The following is a 24,210-nucleotide window of genomic DNA, read 5'->3' as shown; positions in this document are numbered from 1 at the left end:
GCATCTATATAAATCTAGCATAAAATGCATATAATGTTATCATGCATATGTATTTGTGTAGCATATACATAATCACCTCTTTGTATGCAAATACAGTTTTATCCAAAAGCAAATACACTTTTCGAGCCTGAATTCAACAATGGAAAAAAATATTTGCTTTTAAAAGTAAGCCTTTATTATGTCTTCATGCTGATTCTGCCTGTGAATTATTTTTCTTCTCGATAACAGGTAGCTATCAGTTTTCCAGGGAAACAAAAGAAAAGAAGATGAAATAGTTGTCAAGCTTTGCATTGTACCATGCCATGAATTTTCCTTCCTACAGGCTGAAAAGAAACCACTGAATTATATCACAACTGTCAAGTGTCCTGGTTTTAGTTTGTTGCTCAAACACAATAAAATTATTTAATATACAAAAGCTATCATGCCGAGCCAGTCGGTCTTTCCTTCAGCAATATATAGAGGAAAACAAGGAATGAGAAACACACCTGAAAATGGTGAAACATTGACAGTAGATCGTTGGGGAATATTGTAATAGATCATATTTACGACAAAACAGAAACTCAACACCCTGGAAAACACACAGAGCACTTGAACTGTGTTTACTTCCAGGCACATTGGCCTTTGCATAGGGGTGGGCCGGGTGATTCAGCTGAATCTGAAACCTGATAAACTCTTGCCTTCTGTTTTTACATCACAGCCAGTGATTGCACATGACACATTGGGAACAGGCACCGCTATGCAGGCACTACCTTTGGTATTTTTTGTATCGATCCTGGTAAGGATCATTCCTTGGTCATGCTGCACTTCAGTCTTTCGCTTATGGGTGTGCATGTGTGGGTGACAGAGGATATATGTTTAAATGGGAGGTCTTGTGCCTGGATTGGGAGTTCAGAGAAGAGCTTGTGTGAAATATTTTCTTCTGTTTAGCTTCTGTTTACAAACTGTGACAGCAGACTCTGGTTCCCAGTAACTTATGCCTCATTTGAGCTCATTCAGTGAATATGCTTTTGTCCAAATATTACGAATTATGCCTAGAAGGAATTTGAGCTGCATTAATTGCACCAACCAGTAAAGTTGTCTTATTATTTCTTTTCTTTGATTGGAAAAACATGCAAGTGCTTCTGGCATAAGCACTGGCATGAGAGAATTTAAAATTAAATTCTGATTCCTTATAAAGTTGCCACTTAGAAATGGTTCCATGAAACCTTGCCCTCAAATCTTTATTGTTTACATTTTTGCAGATATTGAGAACAAATGAGGTACGAAAAACAACAAAGGAAACTGTTCAAAAACACACAGTAAATATTTATTGCGGCACTTCTTTTAAGCCAGGGTGGTCCGACGTCAGCAGCCTTTAGATTTTGGTAGCCCAACACCCAGCAGCTCCATTTCCTAGCCTGGGAAGCACAACCCCACCTTTGTCCCGCTTGACAAGTCCCTTTTACCCTTCCTCCTGGCAGCAGTGCCTGGCAAGCCCTCTGGCCACTCTCTGCCACCAAAGCTGCTACAGAGAAATTGGGGGAGGAGGAAGGAGTTGTCTATGTCTTGCGGCTGTCTGGTTTGAAGAGCCATGTCAGTTGCTGTTGGTGAAGAAGAGGAAGAGGAGGAGGAGAAGGAGGGTGAGGAGAAGAAGGAGCAGGAGGATGTGGCCATGGCTGTGTGAACCAGCCCAGCTCCCTGCAGCAGTCCGTGGGGAGATGAAGGGCGAGGTGTTTGGCTGTTTGGGCAGCTCTGCCATCACCAATCACAGCTCCCCATCTCCTCTGAAAAGAAGGGGTGGGCTGCTTGAAGGCTTTCTGGAGGCTGGACTTGCGCCACATTGTGTGAAGATCTGTCAGTTCTCAACTCTGAAATATGTCCAGTGAGGCGGGCAAGCAGTGCCATCAGAACGTGGCCCCAGTTCCAGCCATATGGAGGTAAATTCAGAAGAGCCTTGCTGCCTCTGTGGGAGCATTCAGGATTTTTCCCCATGTGTAGGAGATGGACCTAAACCAAGATAATTTCAAACCCCTCACCAGTAAGAACCCTGACACCTCTGTGGTGATGTGATTTTTTTTTATTTTAAGGACCAAAGATGGCCCCTGCCTATGCATCACCCATGAGGTCCTTTGCACATCATGTGAATTCACAGCGGGCAGCTTTCTCCCCTGCAAAGCAGGACAAGCCATTTTGACTTTGTTTTGCTGTATCTCTGCAGAACCTTGTTAGCCTGCAAGCCTTTGTGTGTGCAGCCTTTTTCTCAGCGTTGTTGCAATGGCAAAGGCATCAAAGACTGCGTATTTTCCATGCACTATAAAGTGGGAGGAGTGGGATTTGCTGGCCTAAAGTCAGCTGTCTGAATGTGTGAACCACCTGGAGTAAGAGCCTGGCACCTCAATGTCCGATCAGCTCCAGCATCTGGGGTGGTGAATCACCCAATGGGAAGAGCATATTTCTGTCCATTGACCATGGAGTGACCCTAAATGTGACACCCACCTCTCCCTGGGCCAGACAGACCCTGACCTGCCTGTGGGTGCTGCTGTCTGAGGCGGGAGGCAAGGGGCAGGTGTAAAGGGAGTGGGCTCACCAAGCTGTGGTGAGGGATCAGCAGATCTTTAAATTCCATCTGTGGTTTGTGTGGCCGGTGGGGAAAGATGCGCAGCCCCAGGAAGTAACTCACAGCAGTAAAGCTCCTGCTCTGAAATGCCATGCGAGAGGCATTTGCCTTTCTCCAGTGGCTCTGGAAGAATGGGTTGGGAGAGCACCAGAGCCTTTGAACTCCCTTGGCAGGGCAGTGTGAATGCCTTGTGCAGCCAGGACGTGTCCAAACCCTTCTGTGTGGGGCAGCCCTGAGCTGCCCTGGGCTGGGAGGGGAGGTGACTGAGGTGCCGTGCCAGCCTTCCGGTAAGTCAGGCTGCTCAGAAACATGCACTGCAAATCATGTCCCCTCTGAGGCTCAGGGGAGGAAACTGGGGGTGCTGAACTTCCTCATTCTTCCTCAGAAAATAGGATTTCTCCCAGCTCTGATGATTCCAGACACAACTGGGTATTTCATTGTTGCTTTTTATGCTGTAGAAACATTTGTACTCTCTCACTATGCACATACGTGTAGAAAAAAAAGAGCTGTACGTAGAGTACGAGTGCTTTCAACTTCATGTAATCTCCTGCTGAATTTGATCAAAACCTCAGAACGTGAATTATACAGACAGTAGTAAAAAGACAGCACAGATCCTTTATTTTGGCTGCTTCAAACCCAGAATATGAATAGAAGGCTCTGCTTTATTTCAGTGATGATAAAAGGCAAACTTCAGGTCTTAAATTTGAAAAAAAAATACAAGCTGATGCTAAGGCTGATAGGAGATATTGTATTGTAGAGGAGTAGAAAATGGGAGCAGGAGTAGGAGTAGAGAAATGAAAAGGTGGAGTGTAGGAGGAGGGTGGGAGTAGAAAATGAATTGTGGTGCATCCATCAGCATTTCAGCATTGTGGGAGATGAGATAAACCTAATGCTGTCATTTGTAGATGCAGTAAAATTTCTTGTACTGAGCCATCACTGTGCTGAGCTGTTTGAGGAGCAGGAAGCTCCCCTCAACAGCTGAATGGGTGGGTTTGTTCACATGACATTGCCTAAGGGTGGTCAGCAGTGTTGGACTGCAGCAGGAGAGCAGTGCAGACAGGGTTAGACACTTTCATTGTGCATGGCATGCGCTGCTTTGACTCTAAAATCTGTTGGTTCAATCCCCAAATTCTTGACGGAGAGAAGAAATTCTAAAAAGAAAAGTGGCAGATCACACGTGTGTGTGGACTGGGGCCCTACAGAAGAACTCACTCACCTGGGTGGTTCTGCCAAAGTCAGAGCAAACTACCAGGATTACTCATCCCAGGAAAGTGAACAGCATTGTCCCATCGGCCTTTATCCTTCCTTCAACCCTCAGCAGACCTGGTCCCAGCTGTTGGCATGCAATAGCCAAAATCTCTTCAGCTCAGCTCTGCCTGTTGTGTTGTGAGTCACAGGGCCCCACTTGCTGAGCAAATGTAGCATTTGGAAGGTTCTGGTATTATCTTCTCCACCTGCATGTCCCTCACATCTCATTGCGAACTGCTGCAGAGAGTGCTGTCTGCACTCTCTGCATTCACTGCTAACTTTTGAGCTGCAAGAACATCAGTGACATGGGGCACAAAGGTGACAGAGCCCTGCCGAGAAGATGAGGGGAACAACAGGAATGTCATATAGGGCCAAGAAAGGGGAATACTACCTCTATCCTGCAAAATGACCTGGGCTGAACTACAAATGCACCAAGGCTTCCTAAAATCCCCCAACAGTAGCTTTCTTCCCAGTTTTCACAGTTGGCATCTGACAAAGGGAAGCTTTTTTTTTTTCAACATCTGCATATACCAATAGAGTTCAGGGAATAGCATCCCTACTTTGGACAAAATAGAAGAGCAAGGACTGCAAGATTTCAAAAAACTCCTTAGAAGAAAGCCTGGGTAATAAATCCACTTCCTTTAGCAGGATGGGTGCCAATCTGGCTCTCAGACCCCCCTTTTATTTTTTTTCAGACACCAAGGAAAGAAAAAGAAAATGTTTCTGTGTTCTCAAGCACTTCTTTTGTTTTGGCTCCCATTTAAACACATCCATTCGCTGCGCGTCCCTGGCTGCTTCTCACCATTATATAACCTCTGCTTCTCCAAGGCAGGGTGCTCTCCCTTATTGCAGGGCAACTACTGCAGCCGAGTTGTGTAACACTGCCACATAAAGCTGTTCCAAGCTGAAACGTGGCATGCAAGTTATTAGGTTGAACTGGGACTACTTTGCTTTCTTTTATTTTCTTTTTTTTTTTTTTCTTAAACTGAAAAAAAAAGCCTGAAAAAAGGTGTTTTCTAAAATCCGTGGGCTAAACAATATAAATTCGTGGGCTGAATCCTTTAAAGGATTGACAAAACATAGAAATGACTTAAAGGCAAAGCAACTCCAAAATCTGATGAGCAGCCAACCTATAATAAGGTATAATCACCTTTGGCATTTGGTAAAATAAACATGACAAAACCAGTGCTTTAAAATGTGATCAGTTACTGTGCACTTATGTATATTTTGCACAAACTGTATAGTTAGGTGTCACCCCGTGTCTTAAAAAGCGTTTTCATAATAGACAGTGTGAGTATCTAGATGTATGAGCTGACACTAAATTACATACCGTGGCCTAAATCCAGCGTTGTATTCTCTCCCCTTCATTATTGTTACTCTTTTTCAGAAAATATTTTTATAGGAACAATGAACTGCATTTAAATAACATTAACACTTTCTGCCTTGATGCAGAAAGGAGGGAAGGGTAACAGGTTTTCTGGCTCAGCTTTGACAGTTACCCAGCTCTGGTGGTTCATTGACATGCAACGTCAAATGCCATGGCTGGTTGTGAATTTTGTGACTTATGAAGCCATGTCTGAAGTACGTTTTTTAAAAGCACTCCTCCTACTGAAAACAAAACAGATTTTCTAAAATGTAGGGTTTGCCAGTTTGAACAAGGTCTCGAGTCGTGTCTCATCCTTGGGATTATTTCCCTAGTATAGGCAAATGCCTTCTTTTTAGGTTGAAACAGAATAACACTTCTGTGTTAAGTTGAACATATATATATATATATATATATGTGTGTGTGTGTGTGTGTGTGTATGTATGTATGTATGTATGTACGTATGTATGGAGATGGGCAGGGGAGGCAGAGGCGATGTATCCTGTAACTGCTGCCTCATTGAAAGGGAAGAATACAAACCTCAATTAATTGAGTAGCCCTGGGGTTTGTCGGGGAAAATATAAAGTATGTTCAATAGTAGATTTAGGATGAAATTATCCCGCGCTCCGTGCCTGCTCACGGAACAAAACACCAGCTTACGGTATGAAAACATGCTCAGCCGAAGGGGAGATTTATCACTTCGGGAGGTGCAGACACTTTTTGGCGAGGAGCCGGCCAGGGAAGGAGGGAGGGCGGGGGGGAGCGAGGCAGGGCAGCTGTCGCACCCTCGGTCCGGCATGCGGGGCTGCCAGGGCCCCCGCGGGGCGGGCAGCCGGGCGGCAGCAGCGCCCGCACGGAGCCAGCGCTGCCGGGATGCCGGTGGGAGCGGGGAGACGTCCCCCCGCTCCCGCAGCCTCCCCGCTGCAGCCGAGGGATGCTCCCAGGTCTCCGCTCATCCCCGGCGGCGACACGCACCGGGCCCGTCGATGCGGGAGGCAGGACTCCGCCGGCAGCGACTGAGGTAGAAACACTCGCGGGGGAATTTCCGTGGCCACCCCCTCGCGGCTCACCGTGCGAGCACTTACTGCCTTCGGGCAGCCCCGGCCGCGGGGGGCACCGCCGCCTGCCCGCTCGGCCCTTCTCTCCCCGCTGCGCCGCCGGGAAACAAAAACCACCCAGAAGCGGCACGGGGGGCACCGGCACCCTCCTGCCGAAGCAGCCCCGCGGCGGGAGGCGGGCGGCGGCGCGGCGCTGCCATTGGCGCGGCGCGGGCCGTCCCTCCCCGCCGGGAGGAGGAGGAGGAGGAGGAGGAGGAGGGAGCTGGAGGCGGGTCCGCGCGGGGCGGTCGCTCCAGTCGGTGCGCGCCGGGCGGCCGGGTCGCTGGTGTTGCAGTTGGCGCGGAGGGCAGGGATCCGGGAGCCGGGCAGGGGCAGGGTTTAGGGCGGCGGGGCCGGGAGGTCAGGCCGGAGGTCCAGGGCGGCGGGGCCAGGAGAGTTGGTGGTCGCGCCGTCGGTGCCGCGCCGATCCGCGCCCGGAGCCTGCATGGGGCGGCGGCGCTGAGCCCAAGCCACCGCGCTCCCGCCCCGGCCCCGCCATGGCCGAAGCACCGCAGCTGGTGGACATCGACCCCGACTTCGAGCCGCTGCCGCGGCCCCGCTCCTGCACCTGGCCTCTGCCGCGGCCGGAGTTCAACCCCCCCAGCTCGGCCACTTCCAGCCCGGCGCCGTCGTGCGGCGGGCAGCCCGATGGGGCGGCCGGAGCCGCGGCCGGGGCCGGGGCTGCCGCCTCGGGAGCGCTGAGCGCCGACTTCATCAGCAACCTCAGTCTGCTAGAGGAGAGCGAGGACTTCGCGCCGCTGCCCCCCGCCGCCGCCCCCCCGGAGGCTGCCGCCTGCCGCTGCGGGGACTTCCCGGCGCCCGAGGCCGGCTGCCGCCTCCACCCGCCCGGACCGCCGCCGGTGCCGCCGGTGCCCCCGCCCGTGGCCGGTCTGTCACCGGGTCCCGTGCCCGGGCAGCCCCGCAAGAGCAGCTCGTCGCGGCGCAACGCGTGGGGCAACCTGTCCTACGCAGACCTCATCACCAAGGCCATCGAGAGCTCCCCCGAGAAGCGGCTCACCCTCTCCCAGATCTACGAGTGGATGGTCAAGAGCGTCCCCTACTTCAAGGATAAGGGCGACAGCAACAGCTCGGCCGGCTGGAAGGTAAGCGGCGGGTGGTGGGGGACTCCCCGTCGGAGGGGGCTCCCGGGAGGCTCCGCCGCCCCCGGGCACAGCCGCGGCGCTGCAGGCGGCTGAGCACGCCGCCCTCCCCGGCTGCATGATGCCCGCTGCGCAGCCTGCAGTGATCCAGCTCCGCGCTGTCAGTTTGACCTCACATTTCTACTTTTTTTCACCTTTCCAAAGGGAGAACTCCTAAGGGAGAAAAGCGTTCCAGCCCTCCCGCTAGAACGCGGGCGCCGGGGCGCTGGAGGGACCGGGGCCACCCCCCAGCTCTCCGCCTCCCCCAGCCCTGCCCCGCCGAAAGCAAAAGTTCACGCGGTGTCACGGCGCCGTCCCCGGGCAAAGCCAGCAGGAGCGGCGCCGCCTCCTGCTGCCCGGGGGCGGCCGGCGAGACCCCGGGTGAGCACCCGTGTACCGGGGGTGCAGCGGAAACTTCGCCGCGGCCCCGGCGCTGCCCAGCCCCGGAACGCGGCCGGTCCGTGCCGCCGTCCGCCCTGGCGCTGCAGGGCTTTGCCGTCGGGCGGTGGAGCGGGGACAGAGGCAAACAGGGATGGGGAAAGAGCGGAGGCAGAACAAGGCTTGCAGAAATACCCTGTGTTTAATGAGTAAACCGCAGTATTTGACCTGATGGCTTTGTTAAACTTGAGTTGCGGGAGCGTCTTTCTTGTGTTACGTGGTAGGACGGAACTCCCTCCTTCCCTCTCTCCCGCAGCGCAGTCCCTGCTGTCTTCTTAGCGGAGCGGTGGGAGCAACCTGTTGTCGGCCGGGATTTGTGCTCAGCCCCGCTCCGGCCGGAGCCGCAGCCGGTGCTGCCCGGAGCCCCGCGGTGGGATCTCCGAGGGACCAGCTCACCACTACCCGGGGGACCCTCGGGCACGGGCTGCCCCCCAGACAGATGCGGGGCGAGCCAGGCGAAGCTGCGCGGTGCGCGGTGGGGCTGTGCGCTGGGAGCGCCAGGCGCACAGTACCCTCCAGCTTTGCATCCCCGTGGGTGATAAAGGCTTAGCTGCCAGTGAATCCTCCCTCTCCGAGGCCTCCGTCGAGAAAGTGTCACCCATCCGTGTCCCCGTGCGCGGCGGAGGCAGCGCCGAGTTTTGTGACCTTGTTGCGTTGAGAGCGTAGTCAGAAGGAGCTTGTGCCGTCTGCGTACAGGCAGAGCCTCCTCCGCCCTGCGAGGGATTGTAATGATGGCAGAAAATGCGTGAGGTGCGAGCACCTAGCACGGCACCAGCGCACTCTGCTGAGTTCGGGACTTAGTCCCAGTTAGGGCCAATCAAACTCTCTGCTTCTCATTCTAGTATTTGTATTATCTATCTCTTTTTTTTTTAAAAAAAAGTGTCAGCTCAAATCCTGCATTTATGTATTTTTAATTGCGCTGCTAGGAATGTTTGTTACATTGGCTTTTTGTAAATTTCTATTTTTTTAGCAGTAAGCAACATCCTACTAAGGAAATGCAGATTAATCTGTAACTCAGTTTTAGCTGAAAGTTTTTAGGGCTTTTAAAAGTAGTTTGTTAGTTTCTATTGAAGTGTTTGACTAAAAAATTTAAAGGATAATTGTCTGAAGACATCTGTCATGAAAAACTTTAATAGGAGTGAAGTGATTGATAGTTGACAGCTTTTAAATAAGGTAACTTGTCACTTGAAAGTGCTGCTTTTTTTTTTCATTGGTATTTTAGTCTCCTTAAGTGCCTTTACAGAATGAGTAGAAGAGAACTAAAAGCCAAACAAACCAAAATAAAATCAAATAGCTCCCAAGTTCAGGTGAGCAAGTAAGAAACACTGATAGCTGTGTAACTTACTCGGCGCTTCCTATTTTATTGCTGCTCGCCCCGTGGTGCTTCAGCGAGGAAGAAGTCTCACACACCTCCCTCTAACAGACTGAGCACATCCTATGCCCACATACCTCTGCTGTGACAGGGAAAGCTGCTCCTGATAGGATTTTTGGCTGCAGTACCCTCTGGTAGAGTGCAGTACATAGTCTGCCGCTGCTGGTGGGTAAATACACAGGGACTCTCCTTCCATAATTAAATAGTGATTTGCATTGGACATGTATGTGTTGCCCCCATCCCTTTTGGCTGCATAACTGCCGGGCTGCTCTGAAAGTTGCATGCTTGCAGGTTTTACCACTTAAGCCAAGGAAGTGCAGAGTTTCTTAAACACACTTTCAAGTTGAGTTACCAGCAGCCACTGGGTGTCAACTCTGTAACTGGCCTGGCTGAGGCGTGCAGCTCGTTTGCCTTGTTTATCACCAATTCTCCACGGCTCAGCGTGACTGAGGATTACTTTTATTTTTTTCCACTTCGGGAGCCGTTGGTTTGCCCGTGGTCTGGGGACCTGCTGTAGGCGTGGGGCTGGGAGCGAAGCCTGAGTCAGCCGAGGGCCCTGCAGAGGAGGAGCATCGCTCCAGAGATGAGCACAGATTAGCGACTGACTTTTCTGCTGACAGAGGGAGCGCGGGTTCGCCTCAGAGCCTGGCACTGACTTAGGGCTGGGAGTACACTGTGCACTGCTGACGCAGGCTGGGAAATGGGGGGGTGTTTTTCTTTTTCCCCCCTTAAGTAAAACTTCGAGACGCTTTGTCTTGTTGGGGTTTGCATGTGTGCGAGTGCACTAAGGCACCTTTCAGATTCTTCACAAAATGTATGAACACACAATAACTGAAAAAGAATGTGCACTTTCTGCATAGTGGCAAGGCGGTGTTTCTCAGGCAGAAGTTGAGGGCTGACTTCTCTAGTGCTTGTGACTATGTACTGCCCTGATTTAATACATGATGTTGAGCTTTTTTTTTTCAATTTTCACTGAAGAAAGTTCAGAGGTGTCAACATTTATCTGGTAGCAGCTCAAAGCAGTGTCCAGGCTCTTGTGAATAAAAACATTAAAATAAAAATGCCTTTTTAAATAAGGGGGTATAAGCCACAATATGTTATATTAACATAAAATTATCAGTAACATAAAATTATTTAAGTAGGTAAATTGTTCTCCTTTATTACATACACAGTAGTTTATTCCTGATTTTTCTTGTCATAAACTCTGCTTTATAAACAAGTCCCCTCTTGAGCTCTAAGGGAGCAAAGTCTCCATGACCCCTGTGGAGTGGCTGCCTTGAATGAAGCACTTGGGGTGTGCTCTGCCAGACTTGCTGCATTGTTGGTTGTGAATGAGTGCTGATAGTGACCTGTGTTGCTCAGAGAAAGCGAAGCAAGAACAAGATCTGCTGCAGAGATAACAAAGAAATTGTTGTGAAAGTTACATGGAAGAAGGAGACTTTTCTCCTAGTGTAGTAGTTAAGTAAAAGCAACATTTTGCCTTAGCTGTGATAGTGGGAGACACAAGACTTAAAACAGAAGAGGCAAGTACTCCACTGCAGCTGTAGATAACTATTTTTGACACAAATATGATAGCTTTTTGGCTGATCATCATATATAAAATATAAAACATCTCTGTGATGTGCATATTTCATGATTGCTTTATGGCAAGTGTTGAGATTTATTGCAAAGGAGCTGTTGCAGTTAAGCTTCCTTGAATGGTCTCATCCTTTCAGTCTGCTTTTGAAAATGGGTTCACATAAAACCCTGTAATGTTTTTGCACAGGAAACATGGAATTTTGGTGTCACTCATCTGGAAGTGGATATGTTGTTGATTTTTCTTGGTGGCAGGTGTTAAGGTCCCACAGGCACAAACGCCTCCTTGACTTTTAGTCCCAAGGGAGCTTGTTCACCTAAATTAATTTGCTGTCACTGTTGAAGGAATGAGGATAGATATCTAGCTGCAGAGGGATGGATGGTTGTAAGCCTGAAAGCCTGAGGACCAAACAGGCATGGGACAGGTGCTTTGGGTGCCTTATCATAGGAGCTCTCTATGGTCAGCACTATTCTGTAGTGATTTGGTCTCCATGCAGAATGAATTCTGGGTTGTTCTGGTTCTGTTGTATTTGGTTTGAAAATCACAGGGAGTGAAAAATATTAAAAAGACTGAAAAATCAAAAATAATTTTCACTGAATTTTTTCAAACCTTTTGAACCTAGATGAGCAAACAGTTTAAATTGTGGACATTTAGATGATTTATTTAAATTGAGTACATAGAATCACAGAGTCATGGTATAGTTTGGATTGGAAGGGACCTTAAAGATAATTTTTGTGAGGTTTTTCTTATTTTTTTTTTTGGTGGAAAAAATCACAATTGAATATTGCCTTTAACTCAGCCTCGTATTCCCTCAGTACTGGTTACATACCTGTGGGCATTTACCTCTGTTCCTTAAGATGCTTCCCCAGGTGATCTGTGGCCCCCCCCAGCACCAGGTGATCTGTGGCCCCCCCCAGCATCACGTGTTGTATTTTACATTCATGCAGCACACACAGGCATGTGCAGGTAGAGGTGTGTACATTTGGCTTCCTGTTTGTGGATTCTGTCAAGGTCAATGCTATACAGTCATACTTTTTACTATGGCAAATACTAATACTTAAATTAATACTAATTTTTACTATGGCAAATACTACTACAAATTTTACTTTTTTACTGTGGCAAATAGCCTCAAGAGCTGGCAGCTGCAGTTGGGTCTGCTCTGTCGTGACACCTGGTCTCAGCCCACCCTGTTGTGAGAAAACTCTTTGGTGTCTTGCATACCTGCTCACTGCCATCACAGTGCCTCATGTAGCAGCCTGCGTTGTCTGTCTGTCACCAGCTTCCATTTTGCTTAGTTTCAGGTGTAGAAGTTCAGCTTAATTTTTGCAGGTGCAAGGTGCTCTCCTCACCTGTGTCTGAGTAACTCATGGCTGAGCTGTGTCAGTGCTTTTGAGCTTCCCATCAGGGCCTTGAATAATGCTTTAATTGTCTCTTAATTTTCTTTGCCCGTTTTCTGTTTGCTGTGGTATCTGTTCAGTTACTTGTATGATTTTAGGTAAGACTAAACACCAAAATGAAATCTGTGAGTGGCTTTGTATAGTGACATAATGAACTAAATTTTCCTTAAGTGCCTTTAAAGAACTTCAGTACAAAGTAACAGCTCTCTGCCACTGTATTTTTTATGACACGCTCAGCTGCTTCCTTATTATCATTATTTTTGTATCACATGGTTTTACAAGTAGTTGGTGAAGCTGTTTGTTTGGGGAACTGGAGCCTTTGCTGCTTGTGATGGAAAGGGGAAGCAGTGTGGTGCAAGGAGATAAAGATTTTTAGGTGAGGTATGTGAGGTTGTTTTCTTTTTCTCTTTTTTCCTTATTTCTTTTTAATAAAGTAGGCAATACTTTTGGTGGTTGGGTTTTTCAGTAAGGCACCAGGAATTGTGCAGTCCTGAGATGTCTGCTCGTATCTCTTTGGTTTCCAAAGCATGATGCTGCCTAAATACGCACGTCTCTGTTTACTCAACTGGTGAATCATTTTGTAAAATAAGTGCTTGGCTTCTGGAATAAAAATGCAGATATATTTTGCAGCCACAGATTTGTGAAATATGTAGGGCTGTGGCTACAGAAATTCAGCTCTCAGCCCATTCTGTTTTGGGAAGAAGTTCGTATATGAAACAAGGATTTCTGATGGAAATGATTTTAAAACTTTGAGTAATGAGTAATAAACTAAGACGTAGTGAAGATAACCTGAAATACAGTTTATTGTTTTCCTCTTTCAGAAATATGTAAAAGATGGATATATCTGCTTCACTGTCAACTCTTGTGAGAAAGGAACTTCAAATTCGCTGGTGCTCCTGCAGATAGTTATAGTTAAGCATATGGGAGTGCATACTAATATTTTAATGAATTTTGTAGCATTTTGTTTGTCAGTTTGCTTGCTAAAATGAGTTTTAAATATTGGGGAAACACTCCTTTTGGTGATGATAGGTTGTGCTTCAGAAATTAAGTGCATTGGAAAGAGTCACATTTTGAAGAACAGCATTTCTTCTGCTCCATAGTGAACTTCAGCGTGAGTTCAGTTGATCTGTGAAGATAACTGCTATTCACATTTAAGTATTATTTCTAAATATACTTAGTAAACATTAATCATGTGTGTTTATCAAATAAAGGTGCATCATTCCTGCACTGTCATTTGTGATATGCAGATGTCTTAAGTGAGCTGTGCAGCATCATGAGGCTTCTTGGTACGTCTCCATTCCTAATGGAGGAGGGATAAAAAGAATTAAGGTGCTTTTACAGGATTGGTTATTTTATTCTATGATCTTCATTCAGCCTCATGCTTGCTCTAGATTTCGATAGGGGACACTGGTCTTTACTAGATTGCTTAAAATGATGCCTAAAAGAGGCACGTGTTAAGTTTTGAAGCACTTTTGTAATGAACGGTGAAGGCTTAGCAATGCTTTGGTTTGTGGTAGATGGGACCAGAAGTGGGTCTGTCTTTAAAAATGTAGTCACTCAAAACCTCCTGGGACTCTGACAGCTTCTGCATCAGACAGAGATTAGGAATTGCTGGAGGAGTGGAGGGCAGCACTCAGTTTGCTCAGACGACTTACAAGGCATCTTGCATCACTGCACAGTATCAAGAACTAGGATGTTCTAGTTCTGTTTGAACACGTCTTATTCTAGAGTTAATTAAACTTAAAGGTACACATCTTCTCTTGTTCTAGTCTTAGAAACCTAGTTTTTGGGAATTCTGAGAATCCATGCGGTTGGAAGTGTGTTCAGTTCTGTTGCTACTTCAAGAGAGCATGCCAGGGATGGCTGTGATTGCATTTCTAAGTAGCCTGTGTTTCTCCAAGTGCTTTACTGGTGTGTGCAATGTAGGCTCATGGTAGTGTGAGCATGTGGGACACCTTTTTAGCTTTGTCAGGGCTATTGCTACGTAGGTCCATGGGGTGTAGCTTCTGGGGCCTGGCACATGTGTACTTGAGAGAATGTGCTGGGAACATGGTCCCTGAAATAGTATATATTAAAATTTAAATTTGGACTGATTACCAGAAAAGTGCTTGCAAGCAGGGGTGCCCTTAACCATAATATTTGCTGACTAAATTTTATCTTCTGGCTGTGCTCTGTAATATGTGAGAATTCTTATTTTATTAGCATCTTAATTTTTTTTTGGTGTCTCTTTCTCAGAGGCCACTTACTGCCCGGCCTCTGTGGTGCTTCTGCACGATGATGCAAAATGATGAAGTGGGCTAGGCTCTGCTTCTTACGTGTTGGTGTCTCTCTTAGAAAATGTTAGAAATGCCCGTCCTTTGATTTAGTTGTTACCAGAATGAAATTTTCATCACATGCAGAAATCAGGAAATTAAAACCTTTTTTTAATTTAATGAGTGGTGTGCATACGTGTAGGAGTGATGCATGTGAGCAGCCTTTGTGCTGTCCATGGAAACTGTGGTTCTGGAGAAAGTTGAAAGTGCATAAGGCTGCTTTAGTGCTGCAGTGCTTTGTGCCTCCCAGGGTTTGTTTATATGTGACCTGTTCAAATTTACACAGCAGAGAAGGTCTTTGCACTTTTTTGGAAGGGGAACTCTGGGGCACAGGAGTATGGCCATTAATTTTTCCCTTCCTGAATAAGGGGCGTACACATAATTCAGAATGTGGACTCTGTCAATTTACTGTTGGCAGCCTCACTTGCAGTGGCAAGGTGACAACTTCTTCAGTTTTCTTGTACTTAGCTCCAGAAACTGTGACGTGGGTGGGGTTTCACTTACCCATCACTGACTTTTCAAACTGTGCAGTTAGATAAGACTGAAGCAACTTGCTATAAATGTGGTGACTTGTTAAACCGCATTTATTGTGCAAATGAGCTTGCATCCTGCAGCATCAGCAGAAATGCTTGGTGTTTGCCTGGATGGAAATTAATTGAAATTTGGCGACTGAAATTAAAGGAATGGATTTGTTGCCCGTTGTGTTGTATGAATCTGCCTTTCAGTTCCCACAGTGGGAATTAGCACAGTTGCAAATGTTTTTTTGGCATATGTGAGTTCTAAGTCTGTGCTAAGTTCTGGCATCCGTAGCCTTCTTAGATTTTTACTGCCCTTTAATATGTGTTAAATATATGTGAAGTCACTAATGGGAGTAAGGATACTAACAATCCAGAAATACACTGTTGTGGTGGTGGTGGTGTAGGCTCATTTGCTTGTAGCTTGAATTTGCCTAAAACTGATATGAGTTAATCTGCTAATTTGATTGTAATTGTTAGAATTAAAAAAAAAAAAAGGGTACCGGTGCCATACATATCTTGAATATATATCCAGATTTGAATTTTGATTGCCAAAAGCATACTTACAGACTGAGATCTTTAGTGTTTGCCAACTAAATTATATCTTATAGCAATGCTTTGCAATATATAGAAACTCCTAATTAGATATTCAAAAAATGGAGATGCTGTTATTCAGACATGCTTCATAGCAGGCCTCCGCAGTTCTACCCTGTCAGGATGTGAAAGGATTATGTGCTCTGTGCTCCTGCTCACTGTTAAACGTGTTGATTTCTCTTTCCAAAAATACGCTCCTCAAATCTGAACCTTCAGATTAAATGTAATGATTTGCCAGCCCCCAACCCCTTCTCCCAGAAAACCTGGCTCCTGAAGGCATGCTGGTGGTGCTCTGGGGCAAGAGAGATTGTATGTGCTGTTGTTGTGTACACGTGGGAAAGTGCAGTAAGCAGGTGTCATTCATACCTGTTTGGTTGGACCCTCTCCTTGCTCGCCCCTTGGCAGGGTTCCCCCGCAGGGCTGCCCTGCCCTGCCAGGCTCCTGCATCCCAGCGCTGTGGGGCTGGGAGCTGCTCCCAGTGCCCCTGGCCGCGGGTACCGGCGTGGGGAGGGGTGAGCACAGGGCTGCGTGGGGGAGCCTGGAGCCTGGCTTCGGCCCTAGGGCTGGCAGGGTGCTGCTGTGCACATTTCAGGGAGTGCTCCAGCCGTGACCTGGCAGCTGCCTGGCGCAGGAGCAGAGCCCACCGAGGCAGTCCTGCCAAAATGGTTCTGTCTGCCAGGCCCTTTGTGGGTACTCTGCTGCTTGCTGCTCAGGTGTGCCGAGAGGTCAGGGAAAGTCATCCTCTCTCCTCTTTGCAGTTACCAGAGAAGTTCATAGTGATTCACTGAGTAGATTTCTCACTACTTAGATCATTTAAGGTACATCCCTTGGCCTCTCCAGAGGATACCACGCTGCTGCCTTTGCTCCTCTGTAAGATCTTTCAGTGTCTCTGGAGGTTCAGGTGAGGGAGCAATGCTTGGGTGAACTTGGAAGATTTAAACTGAAAGAGAGCACATTTAGATCAGATAACTAGGAAGAAATTTTGTACTCTGAGGATGGTGAGGCACTGGCAGAATTTGCCAAGAGAAGTTATGGGTGCCCTGTCCCTGGAAGTGTTCAAGGCCAGGGACTTTCAGCAACCTACTGGGAAGTGTCCCTGCTTGTGTTGGTGGGGTTGGAACCGGATTATTTTTAAGGCCCCTTCCAACCCAAACCATATTATGAATCTATGAGATGTTGTTTCAAGGTAAATGTTTATTGATTAGATTCATTATTATTACTACTAATTTTTTTTTAGATTGATTATTACTGCTACTGATATTTTTAGATGATGTGGTGTTAAGGTTAAGTTACCAGAATCAGGTCAGACTTAGATATTTGCAGTTGCTGTTACTCTTGTCCTGCTTCACCCCTGCTTCTTTGAGATGAGCTGATGGATCTGCAGCTCAAACCAGAAGCTGTTTGAAATTCAGGATGAGGATGCAGCCTCATGTGTGATCTGATCAAATTGCAGTACATAAATTAAATATAAATAAAAATGCTCTACACACTTCTATCTAGCTAGATATATTTAGATTTTGATTAATATCTAGAAATCTGTAGTGGAGAAGAAGAACAAAAACAAGCCACAACTTTTTTTTTTTCTTTAATGTGAAAACCCAGAGTGTGGCTGCATGTTTAACTTGTGGCAGCTTTAATTTTTCATAGTTTTTATGGTATCTTGGCCCTGGCGTCATTGGGATGGTATTAAGGCAGACCTGGAAAGGCATTTCAGTGTTCTAAATGCTTGGAAACCTCAGAGATGTATGGAGAGGGCTGAGCCAGGAGCTTTCTCTTTTGGCTTAAATTGGGGATTAATATTATTGCCTTTTTCTCCTTTTTCCTTGATGTGCAGCCTCCGAGTAAAACTATGGTGTCAGGTTTTTATGGCTGAGGGTTTAGCTTTACAGCAAGAGCTGAGCATCTCTTCTGACATTGTGTGAGTGTGTATTCTAGCTGGTGGGGTTTTAGTGCTGATCTAACGTCTGGTCCCTGGTACTGTTTGTGTTTTGTGTCCTCCCTATGCACAAATGTAGTAAATCCACTAAACACTGCCTTGAAATACGAACGAGGATGGGAGTTTAAAGCAGTATTTTAAAGTGCAGCCTGTTGCAATTGATTTTGGGAAAAATCAAGAGATGCTATCTTAATGCCTTCTCCATGCTTGTTAGGATCTTGAGTCACTCTTGAATAATCCAGTTTGTACAGTCTATGAAAACCTGATACTGCACTCTTGCCTATTTCTTCTTTACAGTTCTGTGGCAATGACATAGTCGTAAGCATTTGAAGGAGAAACCATAATCTTCTCCGCTTGCAGCCCAAGCCAACGCTAGTCATCCCCCGATGCTATGAAGTCATTCTTTGCTTTGAGGTTTCTAACTAAAACTCTGTTCCAAATGGCTGCTCTGGGTGAGCAGTGGAGGCATTAGGGATGGAGTCCTGCTGCCCTCCCCACTGCCTTTGACCTCTCTTCAGACCATCCTCCTGTGGCCAAGGAGACCACTCCTGCAAAATCAACGTTTTCCCTTGACAGCAATCCCTCCTTCCCACTTCTGGAGCGCTGGAACAAAGATGTAAATGAATTTGCAATGATTGCACAACCTGGTTATGCAACGAGGCTGACGTGGTAGCGTATACACATGTAGAAAATGCCTTTTTGAAGATATTACATTAAGCACAGTTTCACCACCTTCTCCCCAAAGATGAGGGCAACTGCATTACTGGCTTCACCTGGTTAACGTGCATATATAACAGACACCAAATACTCAGCTTCTGTTGACTGAGGATTATTGTTGATAGAGCAGAAAAATAAATCTGGTCTTGTGGACTGTTTATTTGGGAAGGAGTTTTTAGCTTGGGGCCCGGAGCCCAGGCAGTTAGACTACTTGGTCCTGGGGAAGTGGGCTGCACTGTAGTGAGTTTTTTACTGTCAGCATAATCTGAACCACCTAAGAGTGAGTTTTGTTTCTTATTTTCAAATGAGTGATGGTGTTTCACTTGGCAGCATCCTGTGCTCGTCCAAGAGGTCACTGAGCGAGTGCCCAGTGTTGCTTACATCTGGCAACCCAATTCCTTGCTTCCTATACTTTTTAATTTCTCTGGAAGAAGAGATGTAGCACTGCTGACTCCTTCTTTTGCGTGAAGCAGGGGGACTCATGGCATGGTGCTGTTACTGCATTTTTGAGTCAGGCTGCTTGGTAAGGCTGCCCTAGCACTGAATGTGATGCAGGCATTCATTTTGTCACTTCCCTGGCAAGCTACTGTGTGCCATGTGGGCTGATGGGCGTAATTACTGATACCTTGGGGCAAGGACAGACTTCCTGAGATCCCTTCTTCCGTGTTTTCCACTGAGCTGATTTGCATTCAGCTACTGGGCATGTGGAAGGTTGTTCTCCTAGCTAAGATGTGCAGTCTCTTAAGAAACTGAATTTCTCCCATCTCGCCCGAAATGGCTGAGGCCATTGTTAACATGATGTCCTGTTGCTCTTGGCCTGACTGTGGCTGGAACATTTTTACTTAGGTGTGGGAAAATAAACCTTTTTGTGTCCCAGTTGCTTCTCTTCTGCAATAATTCCTTGCAGGTAAAACAAGTAAGTGATGTTATCTTCATGTGTAGTGCTTCTTGCTGATTGAAAGGAAAATTCTGCAAACTAAGCAAGTAGACTGACCTGACGACTCCTCATGACAACTGCTTACTTTTAGTTAACATTCAGAATATTTTTATCCTAGTTTACTCCTTAGAGGCTAATAGAGTGCTGCTAGAGTAATTTTCAGATGAATCATGCCATCTGCCATGCATGCTTTGCTGTTTCAGCAGCAGGGGAGGAGAGGGAATATATACATACAGTGGTTTGAAACAGTATGTTTGTATTCTCTGTAAAACTTATTTAAGTTTCAGAGGTTTTTCTTGGTTTTTTTTTTTTTTTTTTTTAATTATTTGTTTGGATTTTTATTGGCTTTTTTTTTGTTTGGGTTTTTTTTTGCCTTTTTTTTTTTTTTTTTTTTTTTTCCCCTACCAGGCATTTTTTCTTTCTTGCTTTGGCTATGAGTTTAACGTGGGGCTCCAGCTCTGATACTGATCTGTTGGGTGGTCACTGCTAAACTTTACAGAAGCGCTCTGGACATGATCTGAATTGCTAGTGACTTAATGTGGACCATTGCAATGTCATTTTCTGAAGACACAGTTCAAATGCTGAGCATTTGGGTTGCCAAACTGGACCAGCTAGAATTTGCACTCCTCTAAAATAAAAGATAATATAAAATCTGTAGAGCAGTAGAACTGGGGGGTTTAGCCTGAGAGTTTGGATGGAAAGGTTGCTTGTGGAATGAGTTCTGTGTGTCTCGTGTTCAAGATTTCTTCCTCTAGGAGCTGTCCTGAGCCAGGGGAAGAGTGTCCCCAGCATGCAGCTGTCCTACCTGTGAGAATGCGCAAACTGGTGCTTGAAACTTAAAGTTCATAACCACATTGCATGTGTCACTGTGTTCTGTGTTGTGTTTTGTCCAGAAGCAATTATTTGGGAGACCAGCCAATCTGTTAGTAAGGTTCATGGGTTTGGGTTTGGGTTTGGAGAGGGCTGGGATCATAATCTTGAGGAGTTTGTATGTCAAACCTATTCCATCCTTGAGAACCAGGCTGTGATATTAGATAATGCTTTAACTTTTACCAGGCAGAGTAAATTCTTCTGTTCTAATATGTTAAAAATCTTCCCTTGCTGGCTGTCCCAAAGTTCTTATTTTCTCATAAAATGATTTGGCTGATGAACCATTTGCAAAGTACGAATAGATTGCGTGCTTTGTTCATGTCTTTAAGCTTTTTCCAACACTTTCAACTCATGTGCTTGGTATTAGTGCCCTGACAACTGTATTTAAAGAAACTGAGAGCAGAATATTGAAATGTGGAGCAATTAAACTGTTTTCTTCCCTTTTCAAACATTTCACCCCCGCTCCTCAAGGGAGTGATACGTCTGGTAAACTCCACTTAATTATGTGAGGTCAGTTGAAGGCTTGAGCAATAGCATGCTCTCTTTTTCAGGCAAGAAAGAAAATTTTTAAATGCCAGGAATCAAAAGCAAGGACTGCTTGCCAATGGAGAGGAGTTGTTGCACCAGATATCGAGCTGACATGCAAGCAGATCTCTGCTACCCTTAGATGAGGATTAGTTTATGCCCTGAAGCAAACAGATTATTAACTCTTGTAATTTTATTTTAGCATGTTTAACAACAGATACTGGTGCTTATAAAACCCATTTAATCCTTTTTTAATCACTGCAAGTCATTTTTCCAGCAGTTATCCTGCAGGCATGGGTTCTAATGGTTAGTTATTTATTGAGCAAAACATAGTGAATATCTGTTTGCCCATGTATACTTAAGTCATACTTTAATGCCTTGGATTCAAGTTTAAAATAAAAAAGGAAAAGAAAAATAAAAAAGTTGGGCCTCTACTTCTGTTGCCTTTCTTCCATCATTATTCCCCAACTCTTCAAATACCTGCAGCATCCCCTTTCTTTTGCTCTTTGCATGCTTGCTGCCACATCCTAAATTCCCCTTCAGTTTTCCCTGGCCACTGTGTTTCTGATGTGAAACACCAGCAGATAATCCCAGCAGATTTTTATTAGCTTGGGCTTTGCTCTGCACCTCAAGGCATTTATTGATAAATAGCAGCCTTGTATTATGGGATGTATAAACAGGAGCATGTGACTGCCCTCTGCATTGGATTTGAGAACATAGGGAATAGCAGTGGTGGTGGTAGCATGGTGATGCTCTTAAAGGAGGCAGTGCCTTTTCTTAGAGCCATGGGAAAAAGGCTGGCAAACTTTCAGGTGTGCAGGAAGTTCTTCCTGTTGTGAAATAAAAGCTGTCAATGTAAAAAATTACATGGTTGAGTAGAAATATTTCCATTTTCAAATATGATGAGAGCAAGAACATCATTGGCAGGTGTAGAACAGGGGCACCAGTTGAGGTGGAAGCCTGAATGGCTCTCCTGAGTGAGCAGGATGAAAGCTGTTGGAATTTAGAGAGGTTGGTAGAAGCAGAGGAAAAGGAAAAAAAAACCTGCATAGCTACTTGTGTAATTGCTTATCTTTTACCCATGTTTCCTGTCTGCTCCTGGGACAAGAGCTGGTATTTCCTGTACTTTCCATTGCCAGCTAGCTGCCATGCTGTGCCGTGCAGGTGCTGCAGCCTGTCCTTCAGTAACCAGGCTGGAATGAAAGTGCACCAAACCTCTTTATTACCAAGTTATCATCCAGGGTGAGACAGAGGTAAGAAACAACTGACACCAAAAATCTTACCAGGTTAGGTGTTTTTAGCTAGGCATGATGTTTAAAAGTACCAGCACCTGATGGATGCATGGCAAACAACTCCCCCAGAAAGAAGGGTGGAGAACCTCAGGCCTTTTCAAGTTTGTTGCTCAGTACTGGGATCTTTCAGCATCTTGCAAAGATCTGTCCTCTCTGTGCCAGCTGCTGGGATGCAGTGTAGCAGTGCTGCCTTGTGCGCGAGGGTAATCTCGCCTTCTGTCTAGTGCGTGTCTGAAATGAGCGTGCGTGTCACAGAAACACAGAACTGTTCAGCTGGAAAAGACCTTCATGTGTCTGTGTAGAAGCCACTTCCCGGCACGGCGTGAAAGGTTACCAGTGAGAAGGAGACAGTGGTAACATTTATGTGTTTCTGACTGTAGGAGCTTTGTCTTTTGGCTCTGATTAAGCCAGTGTTTAGCCTGTGAAAGTATTTTTTTCCTCTAACGTTGGGAGATCTGCTATTGCAAGCAATTTTGCCATCGGGGCCGGATGGCATAAAGTGAATACCTGACTGACTTGAAATAATTTGATTAGTCTGTCTTTCACTGGGGGAATCCCTTGCTCAGGCTTATCCCAGGGATAAATGAATCATGCAGAGCAGAAGCTGAAATTGCCAATAAAGGCTTTAAGTTTGTTGCTGGTAAGTGACTGTTAAATGAGCTTTGCTGTAGGATATGTACCTTTTCCTAGAAATGTCTTTAACATGGACTGAATTATACTGAAATATCAAGCCTTCCAAATTTTAGGAAAAAACCCAGAGGCTGGAATGCTTTTATGGTCAGAAACTTCTGACCAGGTTTATTGCTAATGCTGATGATTCGCTTGAGTACCACTTACACTAAATTTTATTACATGAGGAATAGAAATAGAGTAGCAAAGAATATCTCTACTTAATATTCCCTCTCCTCATTAATACCTGTTTTCCTCTGCCATGTAAATCATGTATTAATGTTCACACAGGCAACACCAGTAAGAAAAAAAGATCTTGCTTACTGTTTCAGGTTTTACTTCATCTCGTACTGGTAACCTGAAGGTGAGGTGTGTAACTGCTGATGCAAACCAATTGTGAGAGAGTCCAGTAAGGTTCTGAAGTTCCTCTGCAGCAGCAAAGCCTCCCTGGCTGATTAGCTGGTGTGAGCAGCACAGTCCTCTTCTGAGCAATATGTGAGGTTTCCTGCAGGTTCCTTCCTACCTTAGGGGAACCTTTATTCAAGCCTGATGGTTCCTATCCGTTTGTTGACTTTTGTGATTCAAAGAACCTGTTGGTGTTGCAGGGAAGGCCCTTGGACAGCTGTAGAAGGGAAAGAAGATAGATGTGAAGAGGGTTACGTAGTGTGCTTCTAGCTTAGAAGGCTGGTCTGTTTTGGATTGGGAGTTGGTGGAGGGGAATAGGTTCCTGTTCTAAATGTTCACAAGGAAGAACTTCATCAGGCATAGTAATTCCTGAGAAGGGAGGCAGCCCTTGTGACCTTCCATAGAGGTCTTTTAACACTCAAATAATGAGACACCATTAGTTTAGGGAAGAGGCCAAGGGACAGCTTCAAGTGCTGACAAAATAACCTCAGCAAATTCAGGCCTGTAGTTCCAAGTGCATGGACCTTAGATGGTAATCTTGGACCATGTTGTTTCCACCTCATATGAAGACTGCATTTTGACTCCACAGGGGACTGGCCCAATTTGCCATGTTTTCCAGACACCGAGAGTTCAGGAACATCTGGGGTTTTTTTCTGTACAGGCTATAGTTTGGCAAACTGATTTGGAAACCAAGATCTGAGTATCTTCTTGCCCCTACCACGGTGGCTGCTAAAGGACTGAAAGAAAGGTTCTGTAAGAAGGAGTAAAAAAAGCAAGTATCTTCCAGTCTGTAGAGAAATCACAGATTTCACTTGTGGTAGTAACAGTCTGCTCCTCCAAGGAGGTAGAAAGGTGACAGCCATACATGGGGTTTAACCCACACCCAACTCACTGCCCTCCAGCACTGGGAAGTCTTAACTCTGGTCTCCTAAATGCTGAGCACAACCACACAATTTACACACAGCAGAGGTATCTTTTTTCAGATAAACAGCATGACTTCCATGCATATGCAATCCAAGAGGACTGTCATGCTTTTCCCTTTTGAAAGCCAGACCAGGGGTACACAGCAGTGTGATGTGTCGGGGTTGCATATGATAAGAAATGTTGTTTGAGCCGGAGATGGCCACAGCATCCATCAGTCCTGGGCTTGCCCCCAGCCAGGACAGATGTAGGGCATGTCTGAACTGCGAGTTGTTCTGTGCTTTCTAGAAA

General features: G+C 46.0%; 1 protein-coding gene across 1 annotated transcript in view; it reads left to right on the top strand.

Moving 5' to 3' along the window:
* The first annotated feature begins 6,555 nt into the window (after positions 1-6,555).
* Positions 6,556-24,210, top strand: part of FOXO1 (forkhead box O1) — a 61,924-nt gene continuing 44,269 nt past the window's right edge. The window contains exon 1 of the mRNA XM_059838938.1: positions 6,556-7,407. Coding sequence (XP_059694921.1) covers positions 6,802-7,407 — 606 coding nt within the window. The 5' untranslated portion in view covers positions 6,556-6,801. The remainder of the gene's footprint in view (positions 7,408-24,210) is intronic.

The sequence above is a fragment of the Haemorhous mexicanus genome, chromosome 2 (assembly GCF_027477595.1).
Source record: "Haemorhous mexicanus isolate bHaeMex1 chromosome 2, bHaeMex1.pri, whole genome shotgun sequence".
NCBI classification, from domain to species: domain Eukaryota; kingdom Metazoa; phylum Chordata; class Aves; order Passeriformes; family Fringillidae; genus Haemorhous; species Haemorhous mexicanus.
This window is presented reverse-complemented; position numbering and strand designations above follow the sequence as displayed.